Here is an 18,674-nt window from a genome sequence, read left to right on the forward strand (position 1 = left end):
CCCTCTCTCTCTCTCCCTCTCTCTCCCCCTCTCTCTCTCTCTCTCTCTCCCCCTCCTTCTCTCTCTCCCTCCCCCTCTCTCTCGCTCTCTCTCCCCCTCCCCCTCTCTCTCTCTCTCCCCCACTCTCTCTCTCTCCCTCTATCCCTCTCTCTCTCCCTCCCCCTCTCTCTCTCTCTCTCTCTCTCTCTCTCCCCCCCCTCTTTCCCTCTCCCTCCCCTTCCTCTCTCTCTCTCTCCCCCTCTCTCTCAGTTTGCCGTGACGTTCTCGGCCGTGTTTGGCGTCATCGTGTACCGGGTCACCACCTCGGCGCTGATGGCCATGAGCCCGGACCCCGAGGTCAAGTCCAACGTGCGCGTGACGGTCACCGCCACCGCCGTCATCATCAACCTGGTGCTCATCCTCATCCTGGACGAGATCTACGGCAGCGTGGCCGTGTGGCTGACCGAGCTCGGTGAGAGGACCGCGAGGCGACCGCGAGGCGACCGCGAGGCGACCCCCAGGCACGCCGCACTGGGCTGCGAAGGAAACGCTGACCGCATGTGCTACTGGAACGGGATTCGTTTAGAGCAGGGGCGCACAACTCCAGTCCTCCGGTCCACTTTGGTCTGCGTACTGGTTTTTGTTCCAACCGATTGCCTTGTTTTTAGCTCTATGATTCACCCTGGTTCAAGCCTGTGCTTGAGCACAGTAAAATATTTAGGATACACTTGCAGTCTGCATCTGTTGCCAGTACTCATACACATGTCTGATAAGACATGATTGAGTCAATTAAAGTATTAAGATTAGAAGTTGGAACAAAATCCTGAAACGGATCGTCGTGCACCCCTGGTTTAGAGAAATTCCAGACTTGACAGGAGAACCAAAACAAATGTTTGAACGAACCAAGGTTTTTGGGATTCTTTAAGTTTTTTCCCCTTTATTTTAATATAGTAAACAATGGCACATTTTATATTATATTGTATTTTGCCACGAGATCTCATCTCATCAATAGCTTTCCTTTGATTTATAATACTCATTTTGGCCCAAACTGTAAGCACAGAGAAACTGTTTACATTATGTGCTAGCAGTTATACATAGAAGGCTACAAAATGTCCGCCAGTAGTGTGGCTCTCAGACAGGCGAATAAAATGTGTAGTCTTACCGTGTGCTACTGGAACAGGATTAATTTTGTATTATCTCTGTATCTGACTCCAAATGATATGCTAACTGTTCCTATGGGCTAAGTAATAGGGAGAAGGCTACAAAATGTCCGCCGGTAGTGTGGCTTTCAGAGAGTATCTGAGTGGCAAAGAAAATGTGTCTCATTACCGCGTGTTACTGGAACAGGATTAAGTTTGAGTTATCTCTGTATCTGACTCCCAATCATCTGTCCCTCTGTGCTAACAGTTAAACATAGAAGGGTACAAAATGTCCGCCGGTAGCGAGCCTCAATATGGGTCGCTATCTGTCCTGTCGATACGGATGTGCCTCCGGCTCGTATGGCTGCCATGGAGACCATTGTGTGTCTTGTGACTAGTGTACAGGCGAGCGACTGCAGGGCGCAGATATCCAATGTGGAATTGTGTAAGTTAGGACCTGAAAAACCACTCGTCAAAGAGGCTGCAGGCTTATGTTCAATATTAGCAATATGCAATGATGCGCTACAAACTGAGTCATGAAAGTCTGCATGCAAATGATGCACCGGAGACTGTACTGAAGGTCTCAAAATGGAGGTAGCATCAATAACTACGCTTGCGTTGCCTCTATGCCTATATAAAGCAAGGGTAACCTTTATAGCACAGTCGGCTGATGACTCCCAGGTAACTTGCCTTACCTGCGGTTCATTTCTGAACGGCGTTCCAAGATCTTCCAAGATTCAGCGCCCACTGTACCACAACACTACTGACACCAACCTGTTCCCCATTACATCGGCTGTCCAACAACACCAAACGTGATTTATACTGCATATGAAAAACCGAAGTTCTTAATGCCATTTCATTTCATAGTAGTTCATTGCACTGAGGTGGTAGAACTGATGGGGGCTATCGTGCTGTGTTTGACCAGCGCTCTCTCTCAAACCGTGTGTCAGCACAAGGGAAAGTGTTTGCTGTGATGGGCCTTTAAAAACATACATTTCTGTTCCATCTGAATGTTTGCTATGACTTTTATAGACATGCTGCTGTTTGCAGTTAGACTTTTTTGGCTGCAAAACAAATTTTGCCATGAGGGAATAATAAAGCTTTGGACTACGAGACATTTGAAGAGCTTTCTAGGGATAAGTGGTGTGACCTAGCATCCTGCTACATACACTTAGCATGGTAAATCCAGTGCTCACAGCGTATTGCATCTTTTACTGATCACTTGAGGGCTGCATGACATAAAGAAGCAAATATCCCGCTGTATAATTTCCCAAACTTTATGTTCTCGGACGTGGTGCCGTGAGATATCGCGTCCGTGTGTCCAGCAGCCTTTGTGGGCGGATTGAAAGCTCTGTTTAGTTGTGAACTGAAGCTGTGAATTGGGTCGCGCCTCCGAATCCGAAACTCGTAAATACCGGGGCCTCCGTCCAGGCGACGGCTGCCGTCACGCTCTCGCTCCCGCACCTGCGTTCCCGCCCACGCAATTCCCAATTCTCCCCGCTGTCCTGCGGGATTACTCTCCGGTTTAGCCGAGCTCGTCTTCCCTTTCCCACGTGAGACGGAGAACGCTAACCGACATCTGCCTGCGAGCGAGACCTGTTTTAATAAACAAGAGCATTGTTCTAAAGCTGCTCTAAACCACTATTCTCACACTGTACTAAACCATTGTTTTAACATTGTTCTAAACCACTATTCTAACACTGTACTAAACCTTCGTTTTAACATTGTTCTAAACCACTATTCTACCACTGCACTCATGTAAACTACTATTCTAACACTGTACTAAACCATAATTTTAACATTGTTCTAAACCACTATTCTAACACTGTGCTAATGCATCATTTTAACATTGTTCTAAACCACTATTCTCACACTGTACTAAACCATAATTTTAACATTGTTCTAAACCACTATTCTAACACTGTACTAATGCATCATTTTAACATTGTTCTAAACCACTATTCTAACACTGTACTAAACCTTCGTTTTAACATTGTTCTAAACCACTATTCTCACACTGTGCTAAACCATCGTTTTAACATTGTTCTAAACCACTATTCTAACACTACTAAACCTTCGTTTTAACATTGTTCTAAACCACTATTCTAACACTACTAAACCTTCGTTTTAACATTGTTCTAAACCACTATTCTAACACTGTACTAAACCATAATTTTAACATTGTTCTAAACTACTATTCTAACACTGTACTAATGCCTCATTTTAACATTGTTCTAAACCACTATTCTCACACTGTACTAAACCATAATTTTAACATTGTTCTAAACCACTATTCTCACACTGTGCTAAACCATCGTTTTAACATTGTTCTAAACCACTATTCTAACACTACTAAACCTTCGTTTTAACATTGTTCTAAACCACTATTCTAACACTGTACTAAACCATAATTTTAACATTGTTCTAAACTACTATTCTAACACTGTACTAAACCATAAGTTTAACATTGTTCTAAACCACTATTCTAACACTGTACTAATGCCTCATTTTAACATTGTTCTAAACCACTATTCTCACACTGTACTAAACCTTCATTTTAACATTGTTCTAAACCACTATTCTCACACTGTCCTAAACCATCGTTTTAACATTGTTCTAAACCACTATTCTACCACTGCACTAATGCATCATTTTAACATTGTTCTAAACCACTATTCTAACACTGTACTAGATCATCGTTTTAACATTGTTCAAAACCACTTTTCTACCACTGTACTAAACCATAATTTTAACATTGTTCTAAACCACTATTCTCACACTGTACTAAACCATAGTTTTAACATTGTTCTAAACCAAAACTCCATAACCACCATTCTACTACCACTGTTCTGGGCGACACTTCAAAACCTGTTCTGATGCTATTCTATACTCCTGTTAGCACTGCTGTAAAGCTAAATTTCGTTGAGTTTATCTGGGTGTGGTCGCGCGTGCATGCGCGTAATTAAGGCATTGTGGTGTTTTGATTGCGGTCATCATCGGGCAGTAGAGTAATCCGGCGGGTAATCCGCGTCGGGCTTACAGCGCGCGGGGGGTGATGACGGCGCCGGGGGGCCCGGCCTGGTCTCCCAGGGAAGCCCGACCGCAGAAGGAGATTACAGAGAGAGGCCGCACAGCTGGAGAGAGGAGCGGGGGGAGGAGGTGATGGGTGACGGGTGGTGGGGAGGTCAGGGAGGCGCAGGGCGGTAAATGCACAGGTCCTCCAGAGATACGGGTTTTTATACCCTGCACGGTGGCGCAGAATTCTGGCCAGGGCCTTTCTGTGTGGAGTTGGCATGTTCTCCTCGTGTCTGTGTTGTTACTTACCCCATGGCTGTCATGTTACTTCCATCAGAGATTCCCAAAACGGAGACGGACTTCGAGGAGCGTCTGATCCTGAAGGCTTTCCTGCTCAAGTTCATGAACGCCTACGCCCCCATCTTCTACGTGGCCTTTTTCAAGGGAAGGTGAGGACCCCTCTCTGTGAGAACAGCCATCGGGGTGACGCTGAAAAGACCTGCAGGAGTCTGCGCTGTCTGTTGGTGGGCTGCAAGGTCTTTGAAGACGGTTAACCCTCTCAGTCCCCAAGCCCAATATCAAGTGGCTCCACCCAAATCCCAAAGGGGCTTTGGTTGAGAACATTTTGAGGGCTCAAAACAATAGTAAAGTGGGTATTTCGATTGATTGAAGCGGTGCAAAGTCGGGAGTGGATGGTGGAGGATACATTTTTAAAGAGGGCAGATCTCACTGAAGTGCCCCTGTAGAGAGAGCGATTGCTGGAGCAGCACGTCTGGCTCACCTCTTCGGTCTTGTGTCGACAGGTTCGCTGGCCGACCGGGGGACTACGTCTACGTCTTCAACGACTACCGCATGGAGGAGGTACGGCCTGTCTGTCAGGGGCACGATGACGATGATGATGATGAGCTCACATTGCATTACAGCTCTTTAGCTGATGCTTTTATACAAAGCGACTTACAGTTGATTGGACTAAGCAGGTGAAATAATGATGTTGGGTATGAGCTGCCTCACATGAGCCTCTGTTTGTGTGTGTGTGTGCGTGTGTGTTTTTGTGTGTTTCTGTGCGTCTGTGTACATCCATGTGTGTGTGTGTGTTTGCATGTGTGTCTGTGTACATACATGTGTGTGTGTGTTTGCACGTGTGTGTGTGTGTGTGTGTGCATGCATGTGTGTGTGTGCATGTGTGTGTGTGTTTGCACATATGTGTGTGTGTGCATGTGTGTGTGTGTTTGCACATATGTGTGTGTGTGCATGCATGTGTGTGTGTTTGCACATATGTGTGTGTGTTTGCGCCTATGTGCGTGCCTGTGCATGCATGTGTGTATGTATGTGTGTGTATGCGTGTGTATGTGTCTGTGTGTGTTTGTGGGTATGTATGTGTGCGTGTGTATGTGTTTGCGTGTGTGTGTGTGTGTGTGTACGTGTGTGTGTTTGCGGATATATATGAGTGTGTGTATGCGTGTGTGTGTTTGCTCGTACGTATGCATGTGTGTGTTTGCCTGTGTGTGTTTGTGTGTTTGTGTGTATGTATGTATGTGTATGTGTGTGTGTGTATATGTGTGTGTGTGTTTGTGCATATGTATGCATGTGTGTGTTTGTGCGTGTGTGCGTGTGTGTGTGTGTGTGTGTGTGTATGTGTGTATACGTGTGTATGTGTCTGTGTGTGTTTGTGGGTATGTATGTGTGCGTGTGTATGTGTCTGTGTGTGTCTGTGCGTATGTATGTGTGTATGTGTGTGTGTATGTGTGTGTGTGTATGTGTGTATGTGTGTATGTGTGTATGTGTGTATGTGTGTGTATGTGTGTATGTGTGTGTGTGTGTGTATGGGTGTATGTATGTATGTATGTGTGTATGGGTGTGTGTATGGGTGTGTGTGTGTGTGTATGGGTGTATGTGTGTGTGTATATGTGTGTATGGGTGTGTATGTGTGTGTATGGGTGTATGTATGTATATGTGTGTGTGTGTGTGTATGGGTGTATGTATGTGTGTGTGTGTGTGTGTATGTGTGTGTGTGGGTGTATGTATGTATGTGTGTGTATGTGTGTGTTTGTGCGTATGTATGTGTGTGGGTGTATGTGTGTATGGCTGTATGTGTTTGTGCGTGTGTGTATATGTGTGTATGTGCGTATGTATGTGTGTATGGGTGTGTGTGTATGTGCGTGTGTGTATGTGTGTGTGTGTGTATATGTGTGTATGGGTGTGCGTATGTATTTGTGTGTGTGTATGTGTGTGTGTGTGTGTGTGTGTGTGTATGGGTGTATGTATGTGTGTGTGTGTATATGTGTGTATGGGTGTGTACGTGTATGTGTGTGTATGCGTGTGTTTGTGTGTGTGTGTGTATGGGTGTGTATGTGCGTATGTATATGTGTGTATGTGTGTATGGGTGTGTGTGTATGTGTGTGCGTATGTATATGTGTGTATGTGTGTGTCCTGCTCCTCAGTGCGCTCCAGGAGGCTGTCTGATAGAGCTCTGTATCCAGCTCAGCATCATCATGCTGGGGAAGCAGCTGATCCAGAACAACATCTTTGAGATTGGCATCCCGTGAGTACCCGCGTCCCCGCCCAGCCATTAACCCGCCGTGAACAAAGCGTGGCGTGCCAGCCCTTCAGTGTGCTCCCGCTCCCCTATTGTCAGTGTACAGCGCTCACGGTGTGGCCCCTGGGCTGGGGCCCCTCATCTGCCTGCTGTCAGGTCTGTGGGCCCCTCCCCGAGCAAGACTCTTATTTTCCAGCGCCAGTCATACGGCAGAAATGAAAAGGATAATTTCTCTTTTGAAAGATTTTAATTGCTTTCGAGAATGTGTTCAATCTCCCAAATGAAGGTGACGATACTAGATGTGTGGTAGGTTTGTTTTTGTTGCATACTCTCGTTGTTCAAATTTACAGCATACTGTATATCTAGTTTGTTTGGGGTTGGGATTAGAAAGCAAAGCCATCTGCCTAAAGTAATTCCTGTGGAGATCTTTTACATTGTAGCCTTCTGCATGTCTGTGAGACTTGATACTTATAGTCATCTATGAGGTCAGTACCATCTGTTCGTTTTGAGCAGAATCAGAATTTTTGTTCCTCCTGTAACATAGTGTTTTTTTGTTTATTTACTCCAAGAGTACCTCCCAAACATTGAAACCAGCCTCGTAGCCTGTCTCAAAACCTCTCGTCTCTGTGACCGTTTCTCCGAAAAACAATAATAAACACAAGTTGTTTTTCAGTTGTGATATGTATGGCTTTTGACTGCTGTATTAATCATAACTGCTTTGACCATCAACGCCTGCCCCGGTTGAGGTAATGAAAGCCATTCTATGCGTGCTGAGAGACACAGTGGGCAGACAACTTCGCAATATATTAGCGCTTAATAACTGCACCATGTTAGAATTCCTTTTGGAAGAGATGCAACTCTCAAATCGCTCTCTGCAACACAAGGGCATCAACTCCTTTGATTGCGTTGTTAGGCGTCGGGTAGCAGGTCGTTGAAACGCAGGCTTCATACACAGCCGACGACTGTTCTGTACTGCAGGTTTCTGGGTTTCTCACTTTCACGTGATTCAGCCACATCACGGGTCTGACGCACGTCTCAGCCCTGCCGCCTCGAGGACTTGCTCCACCGCAAGGCGCCTCTTTTCAGGAACAGGAAGCTGTCAGACCCAGAACAGGGACTGGTGATTCATGATTCGCAGATGGTTTCAGCCGTCATTGCGGTTCGACATCGGCTAGGAAGAACTATAAAACCTGGACCTGTGAAAGTGAATAGGACAGACCAATGTCTCCAGTGTGCATCAGTGGCAATTCCATTTTGATTCTGTTTCCATTCTGTAATGTAGTGCTTAAGGTACATGACTGGGACCCAGAAGGTTTGTGGTTCGATCCCCGGTGTAGCCACAGTAACATCTGCACTGCCGTTGGGCCCTTGAGGAAGGAACCCTGCATTGCTCCAGGGGAGGATTGTCTCCTGCTTAGCCTAATCAACTGTACGTCGCTGTGGATAAGTGTCTGCCAATTGCCAATAATGTAATGATTCTACTGGTTTTTAATGAATAACCATTACACAAAAACTTTTTTTTTTTAAACTTTAAAGACAACTTTAAGGACATTATTTCCAGACTGTATTTCATAATTTCCTATTTCAGAACTGCTCATTTTGAAATGGCCTTTTCAGAAGAAAAAGCTTAGCCTGGCTGATCTCTCTGATGCAGCCCCTCTAGTAAACAGATAATATGAAGTCCTCTTTCTTTTGGCTGAAATACAAACTGAAGTGTCTTTCTCTGCAGCTGATGTTCCTGGAAGGCTAAGACAGATGAGGTCACGTTGTTACATTACATTACATTACATTAATGGCATTTGGCAGACGCTCTTATCCAGAGCGACGTACAGTTGATTTGACTAAGCAGGAGACAGTCCTCCCCTGGAGCAATGCAGGGTTAAGGACCTTGCTCAAGGGCCAAAACGGCTGTGTGGATCTTATTGTGGCTACACGTCAGTGTTTTTGAAGCTAAAAAGTGATCAATAAATTCACTTCAGCCTGAACTGAGCAGACAACCTGTCACGGTTTTCATGACGCCAGCTGTGTTATTCAGGAACACAGCAAAACACAGCTGTGTTAACCCAGTGAGCAAGAGTCGGAATATAGACGTCTAGAAGGGTGGTAATCTAGGTTGAGAGACGTGTTGACATAAATCAATAAGGTTTAGCAAAGGTTTTAACCCGGGTATAGCCTGGCTATGTCTTTGTAAGCGAGGAAACTTTCACTTTTCAACAAACTGCAGCTGGGTTTTCTCCAAAATGCCAAGACTGTGTTTCGCCAACTTTTAACACAGTAAAACACAGCTGTGTTACCTAGGAACACAGTCAAACACAGCCGTTTAAACCACGTACACAGCAGAACAGTGTTCCTGATTTACTTTCCGCTATTTGAAATGATGACACACAGAAGAACTAGACTCATCAAACCTGTGCACATTGAAGTGAATTTTGAAGCACGTTTGTGTAAGACAGTATTTATGTGAAGTGTGTTTCCTGTGATGGTCCAGTAATGAAACTCTCTCAGTGACAGCAGATGTCTGAGACGACATCACGCACTGCCAAGGCCACTCCCCATTGGCTGAGTTTCAGGGGAACACTACCCCACCCATGTTGTCCTTTGTAAAGTTTCCTGTAAACACGGTTCAGGCTTATCGCTGCTGGCTATTCAGCATACCAGCCAAAATGGCTTGTTTACCGTAATTGGTTTCCATAGTGTTCCTCTCAACAAGTTTTAGCACCAGTCACTCCTAGGCCCGCAAGTGGTGTGTGTGTGTGGGTTTGCATGTGTGTGTGTGTGTGTGTTGTGTGTTTGTGAGAGAGAGAGAGAGAGAGAGAGAGAGAGTGAGAGTGAGAGTGAGAGAGAGAGAGAGAGAGATGGAGAGTCCCTTTTTTATGTATGTTTGTGTGCAGGGAACTTCCCACAGTCCCTCGAACATCCTTAAATACCCTTTAAAATGTTTGCAATATCAGTGTGCCAAAATGAGAGCCTTTTGGTTTGTACATGCATGCCTAGTGTGCCTTTGTATAAATGTGTGTGTGTGCATGCGTGTGTATGTGTGAGTGTGTGTGTATGTGTGTGTGTGCTTGCATGCATATGTGTGTGTGTGTGCATGCATGCCTATGTGTGAGTGTGTGTGTGTGTGTGTGTGCATGCAAGCATATGTGTGAGTGAGTGAGTGAGTGAGTGAGTGAGTGAGTGAGTGAGTGAGTGAGTGAGTGAGTGAGTGAGTGAGTGAGTGAGTGAGTGAGTGAGTGAGTGAGTGAGTGAGTGAGTGAGTGAGTGAGTGAGTGAGTGAGTGAGTGAGTGAGTGAGTGAGTGAGTGAGTGAGTGAGTGAGTGAGTGAGTGAGTGAGTGAGTGAGTGAGTGAGTGAGTGAGTGAGTGAGTGCACGCATGCATATGTGTGAGAGTGTGAGTGGGAGTGTGTGTATGTGTGTGTGCATGCATGCATATCTGTGAGAGTGTGTGTGTGTGTGTGTGTGCGCGCTTGAGCACCCCTGTCATGTCGGAGACCTGAATTATGCCGTTTCCTGTCTGTTCTGGGTCCCGCAGTGCGTTTCAGCCTGTCGGCACTTTGTGTGCTGCACGGTTTTTAATGAGAATCTTCTGAGTGTCTCAGTGCTGAGCCCTCACTTGACATCAGCAGAGTATCTGCGTGTACTGTGTCCTGGGCCATTCCTGACCTGTTCCTGTGTGTGTCTGGGTATTGCATTGGAAAGATTGAGCAAGCCGTTTATAAATGGCAGCAGTAAGACGCAAACACATTACAATTGCATTACAAAGGGTGATCACAATCGCGTAGTATTCTTAATATGGCTTAATGAATGTTTTCGAGCATGGCTTCCCGTACAAGAAAGACGTTTATAAACATTTGCCTCAAGTACTTGTCTAAGATCTGAATTCTTTCTGATCTAAATTCCAGGTAGTGTACTTAAAGAGCACTTACACTTTACTTTCCTAAGAAACTTTGATCAGGGTTTAAAATACTTAAAGCATTAGCGTACCAATTTAAAGTTTTGAAGTTCAGAAAAGGTATGAAGTATAGTATTTAAGTATTGTTAACATGAGCCAATTAGAGTTTTATGAAGTACTAATAGTTCAGTATACTTAAACATAAACTTTTTATGTGCTACTTTTTGGTATGGGCTGCATATGTATGCCCTGTGTTAGACCGGTTTCAGCTGAGTGTGGCTTTATCTCACACTCAGAATGTGTGTGTTGATTAAAGGAACCCTGGCCAGTACCCATCAGCCAGCTCTGTGATCTTCTCTGCCTTTGTTCCACTCTGATTTTCCCCCTTTCCCTCTCCTCCTCGACGTGTCTGTTTCTGGCTTCGATTGCTTCATAAAATGGGTGGTCGTCGACAGTAAGCTGGCCATCGTGCTGTCCAAATACCGTGGTTGTCTGACAGACTGGTGCGAACATCGCCACATCTATCCTTCTGTACTTTTAGTTTCCCACAAATGTTCCTCACAGATGGAACCATTCTATTTGTGGTCAGGAACTTGGGCTGAATCTTTCAATTGTTGTGAAAAATTATCTCTCTTCTCATGGCGCCTGGGTTGTTGATGGCCTCCAACCTTACGCACATTCATACACTGTCTCTTACAGACACTCTCTCTCACTCTCTCTGTCTCTCTCTCTCTCTCTCTAACTATTATTGGTTCATAATATGGGAGGTCTTTGGACATATTGGTGTCCAAATAATACTGACTAGCACGGGTTGCTAACGTAGCCACGTCAAGCCTTCTGTACTCAATTTATATCAGACATAATTTCAACGAGCTTTCCTCATTGATGGAACCATTGTGGTTGTGGTCAGGAAGGTGGGTTGAATCTCTTTCTGTCTCTCTCTCCCTCCCTCTCTCTCTCTGCAGGAAGCTAAAGAAGCTGTTCCGCTCTCTGAAGGACAAAGGCTCGACCCCGGAGCAGACAGACGAGCAGCCTCAGCGCTGGCACCTGGACTACAGGCTGGAGCCGTTCCAGGGCCTGACCCCCGAGTACATGGAGATGAGTGAGTCTGAGGCCCTTCTGGGGCCCCACCCCAGAGTACATGGAGATGAGTGAGTCTGAGGCCCTTCTGGGGCCCCACCCCAGAGTACATGGAGATGAGTGAGTCTGAGGGCCCTTCAGGGGCCCCACCCCAGAGTACATGGAGATGAGTGAGGGCCCCACCCCAGAGTACATGGAGATGAGTGAGTCTGAGGCCCTTCAGGGGCCCCACCCCAGAGTACATGGAGATGAGTGAGTCTGAGGGCCCTTCAGGGGCCCCACCCCAGAGTACATGGAGATGAGTGAGGGCCCCACCCCAGAGTACATGGAGATAAGTGAGTCTGAGGCCCTTCAGGGGCCCCACCCCAGAGTACATGGAGATGAGTGAGGGCCCCACCCCAGAGTACATGGAGATGGGTGAGCCTGAGAGTTTGGGTACATGGGTGGAAGTGATACACATCAAATATTAAGGAGTTGGAAGGCCATTTTTTCTTATGAATGAAATGATACCACTTGTCTGTAGCAGGAATATGAGAGTGTGTATGTGTGTGTATGTGTGTGTATACTGTGTGTATACTGTGTGTGTGTATGTGTATGTGTGTGTATGTGTGTATACTGTGTGTGCGTGCGTGTGTATACTGTGTGTGTGTGTGTGTGTGTATTCTGTGTGTGTGTGTTACAGTAGTGTGTGCGTGCGTGTGTTACAGTAGTGCGTGTGGTTTCCTGCAGTTATCCAGTTCGGGTTCGTCTCCCTCTTCGTGGCCTCCTTCCCCCTCGCCCCGCTCTTCGCTCTGCTCAACAACGTCATCGAGATCCGCCTCGACGCCAAGAAATTCGTCACCGAGCTGCGACGCCCGGACGCCGTGCGGACCAAAGACATCGGTATTTCAGCCCTGTGCAGGGAGAGACTATCATTACCTCACTCAGTCCCCTTCCTGTAAAACTGAGTACAGACCAGACAGTAGTAGACCTCGCAGAGCTTGACGGTCAAGTCAAAGTCAAGGTTCCCCACAAGTCAGATTAATTTCAGGTGGCTACGCCAGTACGTTCTGCCTGGGGTTTCTGCCCTGAGATGAGCCCTGGATACAGAAGATTGTGACACTGGATGCAGATATCTGACCAGGACACATACAGAGAACACGATTCACACACTCACAGAAATAAAAGTGACAGTGATGGTACATTTCCGAAATGTAACCTTGAAAGTACAGTCATGTTCTCTTTGGGTACAAATGTGTACATTTTCCAAGCAAAAAAGGCAGACAAATTAATTTCATATTGCTGGCTAGAGTGCACAGGTGATGCATAGAGGGAACAGAAAGGCAGTTACAGAAGTCCATTTCTCTCTCTCTCCCTCTCTCTCTCCCTCTCTCCCTCCCTCCCTCTCTCCCTCTCTCCCTCCACAGGTATCTGGTACAACATTCTCAGTGGGATGGGGAAGTTCTCCGTCATCATTAATGTGAGTGCACACCTGTCCTACACTGTCAGGGGAGGCCCTGGTTTAAGCAGTCACTTTGAGTTTTTAGCTTGATGAAAAAGAACAGTCATTGATGAGGGTCTGGCCTGAATTCATTTGAATTAATTAATTATATCCTGCCTGGTACTGAAGCTTGTATTGATCCATTTTAACTAATAATGGAGTTGTTTCTGTATTTAGCGGTGATACCAGTTATCTTTTTTTGTGGTATTCAAAGGGGGTTTCCCCAAGAGAAAGCCTGTTGTTTTCATCGATAAGCATTATTAGCTTAACTCTTTCAGTCCCATATGGCACTCAAGCGTAACCACCGTCAAATCCCAAGAGTGCCAGATGGCACTATCGACCTTATACCTTCTCACCAAATCAAAATGAGTGCTATGCTCTTGTTTTGAGCCCCTATTAAAACCCAACTGCATTTTCGGTGGAGCCAATTCATACAGCCAATTCAATTCAGCCAATTCGGTGGAGCTAATAATGCTTCTCGATGAAAACAACAGGCTTTCTCTTGGGAAACCCCCTTTGAATACCACAAAAAAAAGATGACTGGTATCACCGCTAAATGCAGAAACAACTCCATTATGAGTTAAAATGGATCAATACAAGCTTCAGTACCAGGCAGGATATAAATTAATTGGGGCTGAAAGGGTGAGTCAATGACAGTAACGTTAGCGCTATCCATGCTAACGCAACGCGCTCCCGCAGCCACGCGCGTACGGGGGAGAGCGCTGTGGGTTCGGGGGGTTCTGACCACCTGGTACCAGCAGGCCACCAAGGGATGCCCAAAGCGTAGCTCCCTCTGGTTTTGGGCGCTTGTATAAGTTAGGAGTGGTTGTGGACACAAAGGGATGCCAACCTGCAACTGGAGAGATGAAGCTGGGTCCCTTCATTAAAAAGAGGATGAACTCCACCTTCAGCAAAAGCTGCTCCTGGGGCTTTACCCCTGTTCTCTCTCTCTCTCTCTCTCTCTGTCTCTCTCCCTCTGTCTCTCTCCCTCTCTCTCTCTCCCTCTCTCTCTCTCCCTCTCTCTCTCTCTCCCTCTCTCTCTCCCTCCCTCGCCTTCCTACTCACAACTCTTCTCTCTGGCATTTTCTCGCAGAGCGTCCTTGAAAAAGGGAAAGATGTTTTCAATTGCCTTCCCTGGTGAAACGAAGAATTAAAACCCCCCGCTCTCTCTCTCTCTCTCCCTCTCTCTCTCTCTCCCTCCCTCCCCCAGGCCTTTGTCATCTCCTTCACCTCGGACTTCATCCCGCGGCTGGTGTACCTGTACATGTACAGTGAGACGGGCACCATGCACGGCTTCATCGACCACACGCTCTCCTACTTCAACGTCAGCGACTTCAGGGCCGGCACCGCCCCCAACTCCTCCCCGGAGGACCAGGAGGTGGCGTACTGCCGGTGAGGAGGACGTTCTCCTGACGTTGCTGCCATGTCGTGCCAACGTTGTAACACGCTCCACTCACGTTGGAGAACATTTTGGGTTTACGAGGATAGCCCGTGTACTAATTGGAATATACTGGATAGAAATATTCTCGAGATATTCACTTATTGCTCAAGATACAAATGACTAGCACTTGCTGTGAAAGACTGATCGTTAATGCAGCTGACATACAATGTATTGGGCTATCGTCAAATACATGTAACATATTTGAAATTAACCACCAGGACCAGGTTTAAGTAATACTAATTTGCCTCTCCTACATCTGTCAGAAGTTCCTCGGTTTGTTTATTCAGAAGCATTGTTTGGTTATCTGTACGCCGTCACACACAGCTCTCTCAAAGTGGGAATGGACAGAAGAATGGGAGCGAGAGAGTGTCCCAATACCGCCAAAAAAACATCTCCTTCTCCTGTGTGGGGGCAGACGAGCAGAGAACCTTGTGTTTAAGGGCCGCGGTTACAAATGTGGGATCTTGCTTTGGGAATCCAAAGCAGGCTCTCACGCTCCAGGGCAATGCCTCTATATGGAAACAGGATTTATGCGATGGCCGGAGATATCCACTGGCAGCTCTGCTGTTTACGTTACCGGGCTGAGACCGCCGGGCCTCCGGAGGAGGGTCAGCCACCCACTTTCTGCACTGGGCCTGGCTGGCAGCGACTGGCTGAATTCACCTCGGACTCCCAGGCCTCTTAATCGGCCTGTAACCGGGCCTGTCTCACCCCCCCTCACGTCCCCCACACCGAGGGGTCCCGTACGCTGCCCTGTTTGAATCGTCTAAAGCACCGAGCTTCAAATGTGAAACATTAGCTCAGACCCGTATTTGTAAGTGTCTCTCATACCATGTACCATGTTTTCAGGTTCGAGTGTCGCGTATCCGTGGTTACAGATGGCTGCAGTAAGCAGAGAGTCTTATGGGTCCCGGAACAGCTACGACTGCTGCCCAGTTCTGACCTCCACTCACTATAAACGGGTGCAGAAGTTGTTTGTTGTAGCACATCGGTTCTTAGACTTTTTCATACGGAGACCCAAATTCGTTGTTGCACCTTTCAGCATGTGCACCAGGCCATACAGAAAACCAGCTCCTTAAGCTGTGTTCATTCACCCTCCCCACCATACTGTCAGGTAGAAAATCCAACTGTGGTCACGCCCATGGTGACACGCTTGGCAGACTCTGGGCGGAGTCCTGACTCCTTCACTCTCCCTCCTCCTCCTCCTCTTCCTCCTGCAGGTATAAGGACTATCGGGAGCCCCCCTGGTCCTCTCAGGCCTACCAGTTCTCCAAGCAGTACTGGTCCGTCCTGGCCGCCCGGCTCGCCTTCGTCATCCTCTTCCAGGTACAAACACTGTGTGTGATGTCATCACCAGAGGATTTCCACCAATCGCGCAGTGTGCCGCTGACAACCCGTAGAACAACAACAACGGTGATTGGTGGAAACTTTCTGGCTACTTTCTGGTGACAATGCTTCGCGCTAAATGAAGAGTTTACTGAGCGTACGGTTTGATTTAGGTCATGAAAGGAAATGGTTTCCCATTATCGGTAAATGGCCTGCTTTGTTCAATTAATCACTGGCAGCAACAAGACTTGTCCATTGCCCAGAGCGAGACCACAGACACAGAGCCCTGCTAATGAGAACAATCCCATACTGAAGGGGATCTGTTTTATATCTATATATAGTGCAGTGGTAATTCAAATTCAAAAAAACATTTGTTGACATTAAATATATACATATATGTAAATATAGCCAAAGCGTGCGGTGCATATATAAATATAGAGAGCATTAATGCAAATTAAACATGCCATAACTTCAGTGACATAGCCTCTGCTTTCCATGTGAACTAGACTGGATGTTCATGGCTATGGATGGCTGATACCTTATCCGTCCTCCGTTCTGTGGTTGCCCCAATGGCCTTTGGTATGCGCCTGTTGTTCTTAGCTTTGGATAAAAGTGTGCTAACGAGAATAATTGCTATCGCTAACTGTGGTAAGGACGGGAATGGTGATGGGGTGAGGTGATGGCCCAGAGCTTCACAGAGGTGGAAAGTCCAGGGCTCAGAAAGTAAAAGTCCTGCTGTGTGGTTGTCCACCTCTGTGATTGGGTGTCTGGAGAGTGTCGCTGAGGGAGGACATGCTGTGATTGGGTGTCTGGAGACTGTCGCTGAGTGAGGCCTCGCTGTGATTGGTTGTCTGGAGACTGTCGCTGAGCGAGGGCGCGCTGTGATTGGTTGTCTGGAGACTGTCGCTGAGGGAGGACGTGTTGTGATTGGTTGTCTGGAGACTGTCGCTGAGTGAGGCCTCGCTGTGATTGGTTGTCTGGAGACTGTCGCTGAGCGAGGGCGCGCTGTGATTGGGCAGAACCTGGTGATGTTCCTGAGCATGCTGGTGGACTGGGTGATCCCGGACGTGCCCAAGGGCATCAGTGAGCAGCTGAAACGGGAGAAGACCATGCTGGTGGACGTCTTCCTGCGCGAGGAAAAGGACAAGATCCAGCTCCTGCAGAACCTGTTCCTGAAGGACCCCGCGGGCCGGAGCCAGGGCAAGGGCCAGGGCCAGGGCCAGGGCCACGCCCCAGCCCCCCAGGAGGAGCGTCCCGCCGAGGCCGCCGCCCCCCGGACCCGCTGCCGCGCCGCCAGCTTCAGCCAGTTCAGCCGCCAGCCGTCGCCCGGGCAACCGGTCAAGCACACGGACGTGTGAGTGGGGTGTGTGTGTGTGTGTGTGTGTGTGTGTGTCTGTCTATGAGAGGGTGTGTGGTTGGGTGTGTGGGTGAGTGTGTCTATGTGGGTGTGTATGGCTTGGTGGGTGTGTGTCTGTGTCTATGAGAGGGTGTGTGTGTGTGTGTGTGTGTGTGTGTGTCTGTGTGTATGTCTGTGTCTGTGTCTGTGTCTGTGTGTTGTGGGGCGTGTGGGTATGGGTGAGTACATCTATGTGATTCTGTGTGGGTGTGTGTGTATGTGTATGTGTATGTGTCTGTGTCTGTGTGTCTGTGTCTGTGTCTGTGTCTGTGTCTGTGTCTGTGTCTGTGTCTGTGTCTGTGTCTGTGTCTGTGTCTGTCTGTGTCTGTGTGGGTATGGGTGAGTGCATCTATGTGACTGTGCATGGGTGTGTGTGTGTGGCTGGGTGTATGGGTATGGGTGAGTACGTTTATGTGATTTTGTGTGTGTGTGTGTGCGTGTGTGTGTATGTGTGGGTGAGTGTGTCTGTCTATGTGGGTGTGTATGGCTTGGTGGGTGTGTGTCTGTGTCTATGAGAGGGTGTGTGTGTGTGTGTGTGTGTGTGTGTGTGTGTGTGTGTGTGTGTGTGTGTGTGTGTATATGGCTTGGTGGCTGTGTCTGTGTGTCTCTATGTGTGAGTGTGTGTATGTCCATAAGTGGGTGCGGGGGACTGTTGTTGGACCTTCAGCAGGGGCGACACCTCGGAGTGGACTCGCCCTCCCTCCCCGCCGGGCGTGTCTGAGCCAACACGGCCTGGACTGTGTAACACGTCTGTAGTCAGAACCACGGCACTCAGCTACCCAACGCTCCGCTTTCGTCTGTCTTTTGTTGTCTCTCTCTTTCTTTCTCTCCCCCCTTCCTCCTCCTCTTCCTGCCCTTTTATTTGGAGTCCTCTTCACATCGAGTCTGCCCGTTCGCTGCAGGAGTCTCCGTTTCGCCTGCTTGCTCTGACATGACGGTGTGCCGGGGATTCACATGTAAAGAATCGCCGGATAGAATTAGGGGATTATTTTGTTTGTTTGTCTGTCTGTTTTCTTTTCATTTGATAACTGAAATAACACGCAGATCCGTCTGAGCTGCACATCCGACAGAGACAAAGGCGGTTACAGTCCGACGAAACGTTTCCTGTGTTAAATTAACTCCGGCAGTGTTTGAGTCCGACAGGAAGAAAATGCACTCTTCTATTGTTGAACGTACACCGTCAGAGTAGATTTTACAGTGCGTGCAAAAATGGGGCTGTGCAGTTTCATTGTCTGGCTTGTATTATATCGATAATCACGTCCGCTTATGAATGCAAAAGAAAACTGTTTAAAAATGTGAATGTTGAAAAATATTAAAATGTTTTTTGTTTAAAGGCGATTGGTTTTTTTTCTTAAGGGGGTTTATTGCCATTGAAATGGTTGATAATCGA

The 18,674-nt window shown here is 47.3% G+C and overlaps 1 protein-coding gene across 2 annotated transcripts in view; it reads left to right on the plus strand.

Annotated features, from left to right (window-relative positions):
- The window catches only part of LOC133118896 (anoctamin-1-like), a 41,563-nt gene extending 24,288 nt beyond the window's left edge, over window positions 1-17,275 (plus strand). For both annotated transcript variants that reach the window (XM_061229173.1, XM_061229174.1), the window contains exons 16-25: window positions 250-451; window positions 4,471-4,582; window positions 4,937-4,994; window positions 6,575-6,675; window positions 11,527-11,663; window positions 12,371-12,523; window positions 13,048-13,100; window positions 14,332-14,513; window positions 15,783-15,888; window positions 16,908-17,275. In XM_061229173.1, coding sequence (XP_061085157.1) covers window positions 250-451; window positions 4,471-4,582; window positions 4,937-4,994; window positions 6,575-6,675; window positions 11,527-11,663; window positions 12,371-12,523; window positions 13,048-13,100; window positions 14,332-14,513; window positions 15,783-15,888; window positions 16,908-17,246 — 1,443 coding nt within the window. In that variant the 3' untranslated portion in view covers window positions 17,247-17,275. The remainder of the gene's footprint in view (window positions 1-249; window positions 452-4,470; window positions 4,583-4,936; window positions 4,995-6,574; window positions 6,676-11,526; window positions 11,664-12,370; window positions 12,524-13,047; window positions 13,101-14,331; window positions 14,514-15,782; window positions 15,889-16,907) is intronic.
- Window positions 17,276-18,674: the final 1,399 nt, after the last annotated feature.

This window comes from Conger conger, chromosome 19, assembly GCF_963514075.1.
Source record: "Conger conger chromosome 19, fConCon1.1, whole genome shotgun sequence".
NCBI lineage: Eukaryota > Metazoa > Chordata > Actinopteri > Anguilliformes > Congridae > Conger > Conger conger.